This window comes from Ranitomeya imitator, chromosome 1 (assembly GCF_032444005.1).
Source record: "Ranitomeya imitator isolate aRanImi1 chromosome 1, aRanImi1.pri, whole genome shotgun sequence".
NCBI lineage: Eukaryota > Metazoa > Chordata > Amphibia > Anura > Dendrobatidae > Ranitomeya > Ranitomeya imitator.
Window position 1 is genome coordinate 715,102,844 of NC_091282.1, and position 16,022 is coordinate 715,118,865.

The following is a 16,022-nucleotide window of genomic DNA, read 5'->3' on the forward strand; positions in this document are numbered from 1 at the left end:
ACGCCTACTATTAAAAAAAGGATGCTCTATGCAATTATAAATAGGTTCCAGGGGTACACGGGCAGCAGTGGTGTGGTCAGTGGAGACCTAGTGGAAGGAGTGACCGCAGACAGGCATCGAAGGCCTAAAATAATAACACATGGCTGTAGGCAATTTTAAATTGGTTCCAGGGGAACACGGGCAGCAGTGGCCTGGTCAGTGTAGTAGTAGTAGAAAGAACGGACCGCAGACAGGCATCGAAGGCCTAAAATAAAAAAATTGGGCTGGCTGTAGGCAATTTTAAATTGGTTCCAGGGGTACACGGGCAGCAGTGGTGTGGTCAGTGGAGGCCTAGTGGAAGGAGTGACCGCAGACAGGCATCGAAGGCCTAAAATAATAACACATGGCTGTAGGCAATTTTAAATTGGTTCCAGGGGAACACGGGCAGCAGTGGCCTGGTCAGTGTAGTAGTAGTAGAAATAACGGACCGCAGACAGGCATCGAAGGCCTAAAATAAAAAAATTGGGCTGGCTGTAGGCAATTTTAAATTGGTTCCAGGGGTACACGGGCAGCAGTGGTGTGGTCAGTGGAGGCCTAGTGGAAGGAGTGACTGCAGACAGGCATCGAAGGCCTAAAATAATAACACATGGCTGTAGGCAATTTTAAATTGGTTCCAGGGTACACGGGCAGCAGTGGTGTGGTCAGTGGAGGCCTAGTGGAAGGAGTGACCGCAGACAGGCATCGAAGGCCTAAAATAATAACACATGGCTGTAGGCAATTTTAAATTGGTTCCAGGGGTACACGGGCAGCAGTGGCCTGGTCAGTGTAGTAGTAGTAGAAAGAACGGACCGCAGACAGGCATCGAAGGCCTAAAATAAAAAAATTGGGCTGGCTGTAGGCAATTTTAAATTGGTTCCAGGGGTACACGGGCAGCAGTGGTGTGGTCAGTGGAGGCCTAGTGGAAGGAGTGACCGCAGACAGGCATCGAAGGCCTAAAATAATAACACATGGCTGTAGGCAATTTTAAATTGGTTCCAGGGGAACACGGGCAGCAGTGGCCTGGTCAGTGTAGTAGTAGTAGAAAGAACGGACCGCAGACAGGCATCGAAGGCCTAAAATAAAAAAATTGGGCTGGCTGTAGGCAATTTTAAATTGGTTCCAGGGGTACACGGGCAGCAGTGGTGTGGTCAGTGGACGCCTAGTGGAAGGAGTGACCGCAGACAGGCATCGAAGGCCTAAAATAATAACACATGGCTGTAGGCAATTTTAAATTGGTTCCAGGGGAACACGGGCAGCAGTGGCCTGGTCAGTGTAGTAGTAGTAGAAAGAACGGACCGCAGATAGGCATCGAAGGCCTAAAATAAAAAAATTGGGCTGGCTGTAGGCAATTTTAAATTGGTTCCAGGGGTACACGGGCAGCAGTGGTGTGGTCAGTGGAGGCCTAGTGGAAGGAGTGACCACAGACAGGCATCGAAGGCCTAAAATAATAACACATGGCTGTAGGCAATTTTAAATTGGTTCCAGGGGAACACGGGCAGCAGTGGCCTGGTCAGTGTAGTAGTAGTAGAAAGAACGGACCGCAGACAGGCATCGAAGGCCTAAAATAAAAAAATTGGGCTGGCTGTAGGCAATTTTAAATTGGTTCCAGGGGTACACGGGCAGCAGTGGTGTGGTCAGTGGAGGCCTAGTGGAAGGAGTGACCGCAGACAGGCATCGAAGGCCTAAAATAATAACACATGGCTGTAGGCAATTTTAAATTGGTTCCAGGGGAACACGGGCAGCAGTGGCCTGGTCAGTGTAGTAGTAGTAGAAAGAACGGACCGCAGACAGGCATCAAAGGCCTAAAATAAAAAAATTGGGCTGGCTGTAGGCAATTTTGTTATGATGGCAATCCAGTGACACAGTGTGCCAGCAATCAGAGCACATACAGTGATCTGACAATAACCCAAAAACAATAGAACGAGCTCTGAGACGTGGAATCTCTGTAGACCGCAATACCTGAACCTATCCTAAACACAACTAAAGGCAGCTGTGGATTGCGCCTGACACTACCTATGCAACTCGGCACAGCCTGAGGAACTGACTAGCCTGAAGATAGAAATACAAGCCTGGCTTGCCTCAGAGAAATACCCCAAAGGAAAAGGCAGCCCCCCACATATAATGACTGTTAGCAAGAGGAAAAGACAAAACGTAGGGATGAAATAGATTCAGCAAAGTGAGGCCCGATATTCTAGATAGAGCGAGGATAGCAAAGAGAACTTTGCAATCTACAAAAAAACCCTAAAGCAAAAACCACGCAAAGGGGGCAAAAAGACCCACCGTGCCGAACTAACGGCACGGCGGTACACCCTTTGCGTCTCAGAGCTTCCAGCAAAACGAATAGACAAGCTGGACAGACAAAATAGCAACAAAAGCAAAGAAGCACTTATCTAAGCAGAGCAGCAGGCCACAGGAAAGATCCAAAGCTCAGATCCAACACTGGAACATTGACAAGGAGCAAGGAAGACAGAATCAGGTGGAGTTAAATAACACAGCAGCCAACGAGCTCACCAGAACACCTGAGGGAGGAAGCTCAGAAGCTGCAGTACCACTTGTGACCACAGGAGTGAATTCAGCCACAGAATTCACAACACAATTTTAAATTGGTTCCAGGGGTACACGGGCAGCAGTGGTGTGGTCAGTGGAGGCATATTGTAAGGATTGACCGCAGACAGGCATCGAAGGCCTAAAATAATAACACATGGCTGTAGGCAATTTTAAATTGGTTCCAGGGGTACACGGGCAGCAGTGGTGTGGTCAGTGGAGGCATAGTGGATGGAGTGACCGCAGACAGGCTTCGAAGGCCTAACATAACAAAAATGTCAATACAATGGTATTGTCAGTGGCAGGCATTGAAGGATGTCAGCGCATAGACTAAACATTGGTGGAGCTGTGAGATAATTTTGCAAGTGGTAGAGCACTGTTTGAGCTGGGGGGGGGAACTGTCTTGTGGCCGGCGGTACAGGCCCAGGGCCCCTCATATTACAACGGTGTGTCTGACGTTGGGTGCGCACCACCACCGCCAGAGACACTTTATTGTACTAGGAGGGACCCAGTGGCAGTGCCGTCGACCAAAAGCGGGCACACCCACCTCTTCAGACAAACAGCACTCTCACGGGTGCTGGCGCCAAGTGTCGATACCACGGCCCCGTGTGGGAGTTTGGCCATTTAGTGAGGTGTAAACATGTCGTATGCTGGACAATCAGGTGCAGAAAATTACGAGATTGGAAAAGTCATTCAGAATAGTCCACAGGCAAGACCTTTTCATAGGAAAGCTAGGTGTCAGCCGGGCAAGGTGGGGCAAAAGATTTTGAAATCCAGTTGTGGTTCATTTTAATGAAGGTTAGATCATCTACATTTTGGGTAGCCAGATGAGTCCTTTTTTCTGTTAGTATTGAACCTGCAGCACTGAATACTCTTTCTGATAGGACACTAGCTGCCGGGCAAGCAAGCTCCTGCAATGCATATTCTGCCAATTCTGGCCAGGTGTCTAATTTTGATGCCCAGTAATCAAATGGGAATGACGGTTGAGGGAGAACATCGATAAGGGATGAAAAATAGTTTGTAACCATACTGGACAAATGTTGTCTCCTGTCACTTTGAATTGATGCTGCAGTACCTGTCCTGTCTGCGGTCATAGCAAAATCACTCCACAACCTGGTCAGAAAACCCCTCTGGCCAATGCCACTTCTGATTTCTGCCCCTCTAACTCCTCTGGTCTGCTGGCCCCTGCAGCTCGTGTGAGAACGATCACGGGCGCTGTGTGCAGGGAATGCCAGAAGCAAACGGTCAACAAGAGTTGATTGTTTGGTTGCTAATATTAGTTCCAAGTTCTCATGTGGCATTATATTTTGCAATTTGCCTTTATAGCGAGGATCAAGGAGGCAGGCCAACCAGTAATCGTCATCGTTCATCATTTTAGTTATGCGTGTGTCCCTTTTGAGGATACGTAAGGCATAATCCGCCATGTGGGCCAAAGTTCCAGTTCTCAAATCTCCGGTTGTGCTTGGTTGAGGGGCAGTTTCAGGCAAATCCACGTCACTTGTGTCCCTCCAAAAACCAGAACCCGGCCTTGCCGCGCCACCAATTTCCAGTGGCCCCGGAAAAGCTTCCTCATTAAAAATATAATCATCCCCATCATCCTCCTCGTCCTCCTCCTCCTCTTCGCCCACTAACTCGTCCTGTACACTGCCCTGGCCAGACAATGGCTGACTGTCATCAAGGCTTTCCTCTTCCTCAGCTGCAGACGCCTGATCCTTTATGTGCGTCAAACTTTGCATCAGCAGACGCATTAGGGGGATGCTCATGCTTATTATGGCGTTGTCTGCACTAACCAGCCGTGTGCATTCCTCAAAACACTGAAGGACTTGACACATGTCTTGAATCTTCGACCACTGCACACCTGACAACTCCATGTCTGCCATCCTACTGCCTGCCCGTGTATGTGTATCCTCCCACAAAAACATAACAGCCCGCCTCTGTTCGCACAGTCTCTGAAGCATGTGCAGTGTTGAGTTCCACCTTGTTGCAACGTCTATGATTAGGCGATGCTGGGGAAGGTTCAAAGAACGCTGATAGGTCTGCATACGGCTGGAGTGTACGGGCGAACGGCGGATATGTGAGCAAAGTCCACGCACTTTGAGGAGCAGGTCGGATAACCCCGGATAACTTTTCAGGAAGCACTGCACCACCAGGTTTAAGGTGTGAGCCAGGCAAGGAATGTGTTTCAGTTGGGAAAGGGAGATGGCAGCCATGAAATTCCTTCCGTTATCACTCACTACCTTGCCTGCCTCAAGATCTACAGTGCCCAGCCACGACTGCGTTTCTTTCTGCAAGAACTCGGACAGAACTTCCGCGGTGTGTCTGTTGTCGCCCAAACACTTCATAGCCAATACAGCCTGCTGACGTTTGCCAGTAGCTGCCCCATAATGGGAGACCTGGTGTGCAACAGTGGCAGCTGCGGATGGAGTGGTTGTGCGACTGCGGTCTGTGGACGAGCTCTCGCTTCTGCAGGAGGACGAAGAGGAGGAGGAGGGGGTGCGAACGGCTACAGCCAACTGTTTCCTAGACCGTGGGCTAGGCAGAACTGTCCCAAACTTGCTGTCCCCTGTGGACCCTGCATCCACCACATTTACCCAGTGTGCCGTGATGGACACGTAACGTCCCTGGCCATGCCTACTGGTCCATGCATCTGTTGTCAGGTGCACCTTTGTGCTCACAGATTGCCTGAGTGCATGGACGATGCGCTCTTTAACATGCTGGTGGAGGGCTGGGATGGCTTTTCTGGAAAAAAAAGTGTCGACTGAATAGCTCGTAGCGTGGTACAGCGTAGTCCATCAGGGCTTTGAAAGCTTCGCTTTCAACTAACCGGTAGGGCATCATCTCTAACGAGATTAGTCTAGCTATGTGGGCGTTCAAACCCTGTGTACGCGGATGCGAGGCTAAGTACTTCCTTTTTCTAACCATAGTCTCATGTAGGGTGAGCTGGACTGGAGAGCTGGAGATCGTGGAACTAGCGGGGGTGCCGGTGGACATGGCAGACTGAGAGACGGTGGGAGATGGTATTGTTGCCGCCGGTGCCCTAGATGCAGTGTTTCCTACTACGAAACTGGTGATTCCCTGACCCTGACTGCTTTGGCCTGGCAAAGAAACCTGCACAGATACTGCAGGTGGTGCGGAAAATGGTGGCCCTACACTGCCGGAAGGGATGTTGCGTTGCTGACTAGCTTCATTGGCCGAGGGTGCTACAACCTTAAGGGACGTTTGGTAGTTAGTCCAGGCTTGCAAATGCATGGTGGTTAAATGTCTATGCATGCAACTTGTATTGAGACTTTTCAGATTCTGTCCTCTGCTTAAGGTAGTTGAACATTTTTGACAGATGACTTTGCGCTGATCAATTGGATGTTGTTTAAAAAAATGCCAGACTGCACTCTTTCTAGCATCGGATACCTTTTCAGGCATTGCAGACTGAGCTTTAACCGGATGGCCACGCTGTCCTCCAACAGGTTTTGGCTTTGCCACGCGTTTTGGGCAAGATACGGGCCCGGCAGATGGAACCTGTTGCGATGTTGATGCCTGCTGCGGCCCCTCCTCCTCCGCTTCAGAACTGCTGCCGCCTGCACCCTGTTCCCCCAATGGCTGCCAATCAGGGTCAAGAACTGGGTCATCTATTACCTCTTCTTGTAGCTCGTGTGCAACTTCGTCTGTGTCACCGTGTCGGTCGGTGGTATAGCGTTTGTGATGGGGCAACATAGTCTCATCAGGGTCTGATTCTTGATCATTACCCTGCGAGGGCAATGTTGTGGTCTGAGTCAAAGGACCAGCATAGTAGTCTGGCGGCTGTGGCTGTGCATCAGTGCACTCCATGTCAGATTCAACTTGTAATGGGCATGGACTGTTAACTGCTTCACTTTCTAAGCCAGGGACGGTATGTGTAAAGAGCTCCATGGAGTAACCCGTTGTGTCGCCTGCTGCATTCTTCTCTGTTGTTGTTTTTGCTGAAGAGGACAAGGAAGCGACTTGTCCCTGACCGTGAACATCCACTAACGACGCGCTGCTTTGACATTTACCAGTTTCACGAGAGGAGGCAAAAGAGCTAGAGGCTGAGTCAGCAAGATAAGCCAAAACTTGCTCTTGCTGCTCCGGCTTTAAAAGCGGTTTTCCTACTCCCAGAAAAGGGAGCGTTCGAGGCTTTGTGTAGCCGGACGACGAACCTGGCTCCACAGCTCCAGACTTAGGTGCAATATTTTTTTTCCCACGACCAGCTGATGCTCCACCACTACCACTACCCTCATTACCAGCTGACAATGAACGCCCCCGGCCACGACCTCTTCCACCAGACTTCCTCATTGTTTTAAAAACGTAACCAAACTAACGGTATTTGTTGCTGTCACACAACTTACACGGTGAGCTATAACTTCAGTATGATTTAGCTACCCCTTTACAGGTGAGTGAGACCACAACGAAAATCAGGCACAATGTTACACACTCTGTTGTTGGTGGCAACAAATGAGAGAGATGCCAAACACGCAGGACTGTCACTGAAGCACAAATGTAAATATTAATCTCCCACTGATTTGATTTTTTTTTTTTTTCAGGGAGACTTTAGGAAAAAAAATTAATAGAATAAAATGATTTTTTCAGGAAGAATTTAGAAACCAAATAAAATAAAATGATTTTTTCAGGGAGAATTTAGAAACCAAATAAAATAAAATGATTTTTCAGGGAGAATTTAGAAAACAAATAAAAGAAAAAATAGGCTTTCTATGGCCCACGGAGTGAGAGATGACGCACACAGGAGTCAGGAGTGGCACACAAGCCCAGAGGCCAATATTGTTCTCCCAATGATTGATGTAGTGATTTTTTCAGGTAGATTTTGGAACCCAAATCAAGCTAAAAAAATAATAGGCTTTCTATGGCCCACAATTGGAGAGAGAGAGAGAGATGGCACACCCAGGAGTCAAGACTGGCACACAAGCAGAAAGGGCAATATTAATCTCCCACTGATTTGATTTTTTTTTTTTTTCCAGGGAGACTTTAGAAAAAAAAATAATAAAAAAAAATGATTTTTTCAGGAAGAATTTAGAAACCAAATAAAATAAAATGATTTTTTCAGGGAGAATTTATAAAACAAATAAAACAAAAAATAGGCTTTCTATGGCCCACTGAGTGAGAGATGACGCACACAGGAGTCAGGAGTGGCACACAAGCCCAGAGGCCAATATTTATCTCCCACTGATTGATTTATTGATTTTTTCAGGTAGAATTTAGAACCCAAATCAACCAAAAAAATAAATAGGCTTTCTATGGCCCACGATTTGTGAGAGAGATGGCACGCTCAGGACTGGCACACAAGCCCAGAGGCCAATATTAATCTCCCACTTTTTTTTTTTTTTCAGGGAAAATTTATAAACCCAATAAAAAAAATAATAAATAGGCTTTCTATGGCCCACTATCTGAGAGAGAGAGATGGCACGCTTAGGACTGGCACACAAGCCCAAAGGCCAATATTAATCTCCCTTTTTTTTTTCAGGGAGAATTTATAAAACCAAAAAAAAAAAAATAAATAGGCTTTCTATGGCCCACTATTTGTGAGAGAGATGGCACGCTCAGGACTGGCACAGAAGCCCAGAGGCCAATATTAATCTCCCACTTTTTTTTTTTTCCAGGGAAAATTTATAAACCCAATGAAAAAAATAATAAATAGGCTTTCTATGGCCCACTATCTGAGAGAGAGATGGCACGCTTAGGACTGGCACACAAGCCCAAAGGCCAATATTAATCTCCCTTTTTTTTTTCAGGATGAATTTATAAAACCAAAAAAAAAAAAAAAAAATAGGCTTTCTATGGCCCACTATTTGTGAGAGAGATGGCACGCTCAGGACTGGCACACAAGCCCAGAGGCCAATATTAATCTCCCACTTTTTTTTTTTTTCCAGGGAAAATTTATAAACCCAATAAAAAAAATAATAAATAGGCTTTCTATGGCCCACTATCTGAGAGAGAGATGGCACGCTTAGGACTGGCACACAAGCCCAAAGGCCAATATTAATCTCCCACTGATTGATTTATTGATTTTTTCAGGTAGAATTTAGAACCCAAATAAAGAAAAAAAAAAAAAAATAGGCTTTCTATGGCCCACTGAGTGAGTGATGATGCACACAGGAGTCAGGAGTGGCACACAAGCCCTGAGGCCAATATTAATCTCCCTTTTTTTTTTCAGGGAGAATTTATAAAACCAAAAAAAAAAAAATAAATAGGCTTTCTATGGCCCACTATTTGTGAGAGAGATGGCACGCTCAGGACTGGCACAGAAGCCCAGAGGCCAATATTAATCTCCCACTTTTTTTTTTTTCCAGGGAAAATTTATAAACCCAATAAAAAAAAATAATAAATAGGCTTTCTATGGCCCACTATCTGAGAGAGAGATGGCACGCTTAGGACTGGCACACAAGCCCAAAGGCCAATATTAATCTCCCTTTTTTTTTTCAGGATGAATTTATAAAACCAAAAAAAAAAAAAAAAATAGGCTTTCTATGGCCCACTATTTGTGAGAGAGATGGCACGCTCAGGACTGGCACACAAGCCCAGAGGCCAATATTAATCTCCCACTTTTTTTTTTTTTCCAGGGAAAATTTATAAACCCAATAAAAAAAATAATAAATAGGCTTTCTATGGCCCACTATCTGAGAGAGAGATGGCACGCTTAGGACTGGCACACAAGCCCAAAGGCCAATATTAATCTCCCACTGATTGATTTATTGATTTTTTCAGGTAGAATTTAGAACCCAAATAAAGAAAAAAAAAAAAAAATAGGCTTTCTATGGCCCACTGAGTGAGTGATGATGCACACAGGAGTCAGGAGTGGCACACAAGCCCTGAGGCCAATATTTTTCTCCCACTGATTGATGTAGTGATTTTTTCAGGTAGATTTTAGAACCCAAATCAAGCAAAAAAATAAATAGGCTTTCTATGGCCCACTGACTGAGAGGTGGCACACACAGGAGTCAAGAGTGGCACACAAGCCCTGAGGCCAATATTTTTCTCCCACTGATTGATGTAGTGATTTTTTCAGGTAGATTTTATAACCCAAATCAAGCAAAAAAATAAATAGGCTTTCTATGGCCCACTGAGTGAGAGATGGCACACACAGGGATGGCACTCTAGCAGAAATGTCAATCTTAATCTCCCACAAAAAAAAAAAAAAAAAAAACAACAGGGAGTGTCCAACAATTACTATCTCCCTGCAGTAATCTCAGCCAGGTATGGCAGGCAGCAATAAGGAGTGGACTGATGCACAAATTAAATAAAAAGTGTGGACAAACAAAAAAGATAGCTGTGCAGAAAGGAAGGAACAAGAGGATTTGTGCTTTGAAAAAAGCAGTTGGTTTGCACAGCGGCGTACACACAGCAATGCAGCTATCAGGGAGCCTTCTAGGGCAGCCCAATGAGCTACAGCGCTGAGGGGGAAAAAAAAATGTAGCTTCCACTGTCCCTGCACACCGAAGGTGGTGTTGGGCAGTGGAAATCGCTACAGCACAAGCGGTTTGGTGGTTAATGGACCCTGCCTAACGCTATCCCTGCTTCTGACGAAGCGGCAGCAACCTCTCCCTAAGCTCAGATCAGCAGCAGTAACATGGCGGTCGGCGGGAACGCCCCTTTATAGCCCCTGTGACGCCGCAGACAGCAAGCAAATCACTGCAATGCCCTTCTCTAAGATGGTGGGGACCAGGACCTATGTCATCACGCTGCCCACACTCTGTGTTTACCTTCATTGGCTGAGAAATGGCGCTTTTCGCGTCATTGAAACGCGACTTTGGCGCGAAAGTCGCGTACCGCATGGCCGACCCCGCACAGGGGTCGGATCGGGTTTCATGAAACCCGACTTTGCCAAAAGTCGGCGACTTTTGAAAATGAACGACCCGTTTCGCTCAACCCTAATGAGGAATATTGTTGTTTTTTATTTTAGTTTTATTACAGGAGAGAAGGGATTCAGTGGAATTAGGTGTTAGGTGAGTAGTTATTTTTTAAATAAAAAAGTAAAAATGTTTTGTTTTATTTGAAATAAAAGACTTCTCTAGTTGTAATGTCAACAAAGGGTATTTTACTATATATTAAATCACTTCTTGTGAGCCTTTCTTCTGGGTAATATTAAAAATGGTTATAGATTTCACAAGGAGGAAAAAAAGGTTTACAATCTTTCTAGTGTAACATTTTCCTTTGATATGGAAGAATAAAGAGGAACAAATAGAATACAAGTCTGCACACATGATATTGATCTTAAACTGCTCACAAAGCAATATTGCCCAGGGAATTCAGTTTTTTTGTACCTGAAACACATAAAAATGTTTTTGCTAAAGTGCTTACTTGCACAGCGAATATTTTATTTTCCCATTGCATAAAGGCCTGTCACATCTCGTTAACCTCAGCGCTCTATACAACAGTGCAGACCTTATAGGAGGCTCTGCATTCTCTATCCAGTTCGATTTTTGACCATGGAGCGACATACCTAGCGGTAAATAATAAATCTAATACAACTATATAATTTTATATATAAACCCCAAACTTGTTTCTATTTAGTCTGTATCCTTTCAAGAGCAAAGCTATTATTATAAAGCATATTACCTAATTGTGTGGGCAAGGCCTCTAGTCCACTCTCCTGGTGCTGGTTTACACCCCTCGATCTCAGTACTCTGAAGCAGGTCAGTTGTTAACTCTGATACCGTGCATTCACACAACTGAACTTTACGGTCCATGTTCGGGCTGCAATATGCGATCTGACAGCGAGTGTCCTGACCTGAACTTACTGCCTCACAGGAATATATATGGTGCTGTTAGTTCAGGTAAGGATACCCGCAGCACAAACATGGACTATAAAACATAGTTGTGCGAATGCACCCTTATCTACAAAATAGGTTTTGCAGGTGAAGAAAGATATCATAGAGCAGACAATGCTGAGCAGACCTACATCATTACATCATATTGGTGACCACAAGTCAATAATGATCCCCCAAATTTTTTGGTACTAAAATAATTTTATTGTTGTAGCTTTAAAATAAATGCTTCAAAAATTACCGTATTATAACAACAGTAGAAAAAGGTGCTGGATTCAATTGTAAACGGGGATCGTTATGCCATGGGGAAAACTAATTGTGCATGACGGCCAAACAACAACAAGATTAAAACACAATAACGTGATCCATTCAATACACAAGGAAATTCAATCCAAAAAGGCTATAAAAACATGTGTGCCTACACTAAAGATAAATGTCCAATCCACAGTGCAACATTAAATGTCTCCCTACGCGTTTCGCTGTGCTTCTTCGGGGCGAGGGACGCCAGGGGATTAACATACGGCCATACAGGTAACATACCTTATTGCTAGATCTAGTGTTATATAGTCATTGATATTGATGATACTTGGATTAAGAGGGAGAACTTCTATCCCAATACAATACATATTATTATTCCATGACTACTATCACAGGCTTAACGCATAGGGAGACATTCAATGTTGCACTGTGGATTGGACATTTCCCTTTAGTGTAGGCACACATGTTTTTGTAGCCTTTTTGGATTGAATTTCCTTGTGTATTGAATGGATCACGTTATTGTGTTTTAATCTTGTTGTTGTTTGGCCGTCATGCACAATTAGTTTTCCCCAAGGCATAACGATCCCCGTTTACAATTGAATCCACCACCTTTTTCTACTGTTGTTCTAAAAAAAAATTTAAGCATATATTTTGAAACTACAACAATAAAATTATTTATTATAGTACCAAAAAATTTGGGGGATCATTATTGACTTGTGGTCACCAATATAGTGAATCATTGTTTATTTACTGGTGCATTTACCCTATGATACATATGGGTTCAATATATAGGGCATCCTATACGTGATTAAACATTACATCATAGTCGCCTGCCAGCCTCCATGAGCGTCTTCAGGCCTCTTAGTGTGCTGGTAGTGCCAAAAGCCTTTATCACCCTTCCATTCCACCTTTATTTCTGACTCTGCCCTTTGCTCTGGGCCTTAGCACAGTGAATCAGTGTCCTGTACTGCTCAAATGTATTTATAGGTTCTATGTCTGTTTACTTTGATCCAGCTATATAATTGTATACAGTATCGAACACTCCGAAGATGCTGTAAAACAGTATACTATGTTCGAGTCCCCCGTGGCTGCATATCTCGCAGCTGTTCGACAGCCGCAACACATGTAGGGATTGCCTGTTTGTTAGACAATGCCTGTATGTGTTGCGGCTGTCGAATAGCCACGAGCCATGCAGCCATGGCGAGTCGAACATAGTAGAAGACACTGTTAACACAGAAACATGCTGGGATAACACCTTATCCAAGCACGCTCACTCTTCACTACTCATTAGGTTTACCCATCCTGCTGTGGACTCACTTATTACTTGTCAACCACTGCTAAGAACACCACCTTGCCATGACCTTTGGCTACCCGACCATAATTTACATCAGGCCCTCGAGGGCCGCAAACCATGCGTGTTTTCAAGATTTCCTTAGCATTGCACAAGGTGCTGTAATCATTATGTGTGTAGGTGATTAAATTATCACCTGTGCAGTACAAGGAAATACTGAAAACATGACCTGGTTGCAGCCCTCGAGGAATGCAGTTTGACACCCCTGATTTACATCTTCAGCCTTGGTACTGTATTTTTGGTGTCAGCTGTCTACCTATACGTCAGACATTACTAATGGTTATTACACAGAGGTTATCACCAGGGACACACTATAGCACATTGCACACCCTGCAGTTGTTAAGTGTGAAGATGGGTTCGGGATGCAGGGTGGTGTAGAAAATGTGGCTCATATGTGGAGAAAGACTCAATATTATCTGATGAGATATATTACAAAGTTTCTTATATTCACTTGGACTGCTGATTTTTGCAAAGTTTGTTAAATGTACAGATTCCATTTAAATCGGGGCACATTGACCCCTGATCGTTACATACTGGATCACTGCTCTTCACTGCTAAGGTGGTGAATTAGACATATTCTTGGAGGATTAAGCACTTGTCTATATTGGCAAATATTTTATAGTGCAATAAGAAATAGCTCTATTTTTTGCAATTACAGACAATCCTGCTAATTCTATTGTAAGATATAACCCAAAAAGCATAGACCAAAGTTTTTAAAGGACTAGATTCTTCCATTTGATGCTGTATATATGTAAATATGATAATACTAGATGGCAGCCCGATTCTAAAGAATCGGGAGTCTAGAATCCATATATACTTTATTTATTCAAATGTAAGAATAATACAATTAATAAATAATAGTAAGAAAGAACAAAAATAATAGGCAGTATATGGAGAAAACACCAAACAAAAGTTCAAAATTGGTGTGAAAATGTCACTGAACCACTTCACAACTAAATATATATAGTTTTGGTAAATGGTATTATCATTTTTTTGACGAAATTCGGCAGGAGCTTGAAGAGCAACGTCACTGGGCCCGCCTCCACGCAGTAGAAACTTGCTGTGAGGTAAAAATTCAAAAATCACACCAAAATGGCGGGCGGAGTGTGTCACAGTACGGCACGTTTCTGATTGGTCGCTCGCAGCAGGCGGCAACCAATCAGACACTGGACACTGTTGACGTCACTTATCTCCGGACATTAGCTCCGGACATTAGCTCCGGACAAAGCCACGGAAGTTGGCACAAATTGCAGGAAGTAGTATTCTATATATATTATATATTATCAATTATATATTAGATGATTTAATGGGGCATTTGAGGATAGGACCAGTTTAGCATCAAACCTAGTTTTGCAGATGAAGTTAACTTTATAAAAGTGACAGGGATCAGCAGACCTACGATACATAAGGTAATGTGATTCAGATATAATGAAGGGCATTTCTTTCAGAAACACGATACTGGACATTTGCAGCATTTTGGCACTATTGGAATAGTCATCATGAAAGGTCCACTTTCACAATGACAACTTTACAAGAACCATAATGCAACAGTAACTTTTATTCTGGATTTTTGAATGATGTAATAAACTAAAGAAGCTCAAAAATCCATTTAACAAGGTCACTGACATACAAGGCGTCATCAATCTTTTAGCAGATATTTTTAATTATGGCACCTTTTCAGATAGTGTCTTGAAGGGTCTCAGTAGAGGATGTGCCTTTGCATTCTCATCAAGTGTCGCTCCATACTTCCAACCACTATGCAGCTAAAAAAACACCAAGGGAAATGGAAAAGAAAGAAAAGTCAATACTAATAATGACATATAAAATCAACAATGTGGACTTATCTGGTTATCTTGTCAGCTATGCAAGTATGCACTGTCAAATAGAAAACTAATCATGAACTATTCTAGGTTATTTGGGACCTATGTATTCATGAATAATAGTGAAAGTAAGAAAAAGGTGTTTCTCCTAGCAAATCCATGAAATTTAGAGCACTGCAAAACCTGCTGTCAGAGCACAACCTGGTAAAAGTGCAGAAATCACCGAGAAATCCCACAAATTCCACCCTTTTTCATTTGATTTTATTGTGACCACAAGATACAGTGGAGCAACAGTCTTTGTGATAGGAACAAGGACACCCAGTTACCAACCACTATTACATCAGCCAAAGAATGAAACTGGAATTTATATGATGGGAGAGAATAATGAATATTTGTTTATTATACACTTTATTTTTCTTGCAATAGTGCCTATTCCAAATGTGAAGACATTATGTCAGTACTGTACACATTTGTAGATTTTTCTGAGGGTAAATGATGTGACAGTAGCCCAAATGGCTGCAATCTAAAATATATATCATATCCCTCCAGCACCCAGTCCTAGAGAGCTATGCATGTAGCTGTGATAAGTGGTGTGGAGCTGCACAAGGAAGCCAGATTTGCAGGGTATTAATTTACTACTTTCTAGTTCCAATGTGCACATTTTAACATTGGGGTTAAGCGGTTTCTAAGAAGCCCAAGTAGTATTATTGTGAGCATTTTGTATTCCACTGATTGAAGATAAAATACACACAAGCAGGCCACACTTTGTACCTTGTCATAGGCCCATTTATCATGGGAGTGCTCCGCGTTCTTATTGACAATATATTCCAGCTTTTCAGGCAATGTCAAGCTGTAAAACAAAAAATTATCTCTTTTGTCGGCCGGAAATGAAAAAGCTGCTTCAGCCTGATTGCTATCTTTTCCTGAACTCAAGATTAGCATAACATCATTTTATTTCATCATGTAATCCTATAAGACATCCAGGGACACAACAATCCCGCCCGTTAACCTCTTCAGGAGGCACTGCATGGCAGAATACATTTTTAATTTTGTTTAACCTATGTAAATCTAGCATTACGTGCTGATTATTTTCTTATTATTTCATACATATTTCTATTACAGAGCTCCAAATTCCTGTAACCAGTAATAAAGGGCACGTAGGAGATTATTGCATACTGTTTATACATCAAAAAGATTATCCACAACTCCCACACTGATGACCTATCCTGAGGACAGCTCAAC

General features: G+C 43.5%; 1 protein-coding gene across 1 annotated transcript in view; it reads right to left on the minus strand.

Moving 5' to 3' along the window:
* The window catches only part of RYR3 (ryanodine receptor 3), an 886,248-nt gene that overhangs the window by 343,434 nt on the left and 526,792 nt on the right, over window positions 1-16,022 (minus strand). The window contains exons 53-54 of the mRNA XM_069732389.1: window positions 15,552-15,630; window positions 14,634-14,723 (exon numbers count right to left, since the gene is read on the minus strand). Coding sequence (XP_069588490.1) covers window positions 14,634-14,723; window positions 15,552-15,630 — 169 coding nt within the window. The remainder of the gene's footprint in view (window positions 1-14,633; window positions 14,724-15,551; window positions 15,631-16,022) is intronic.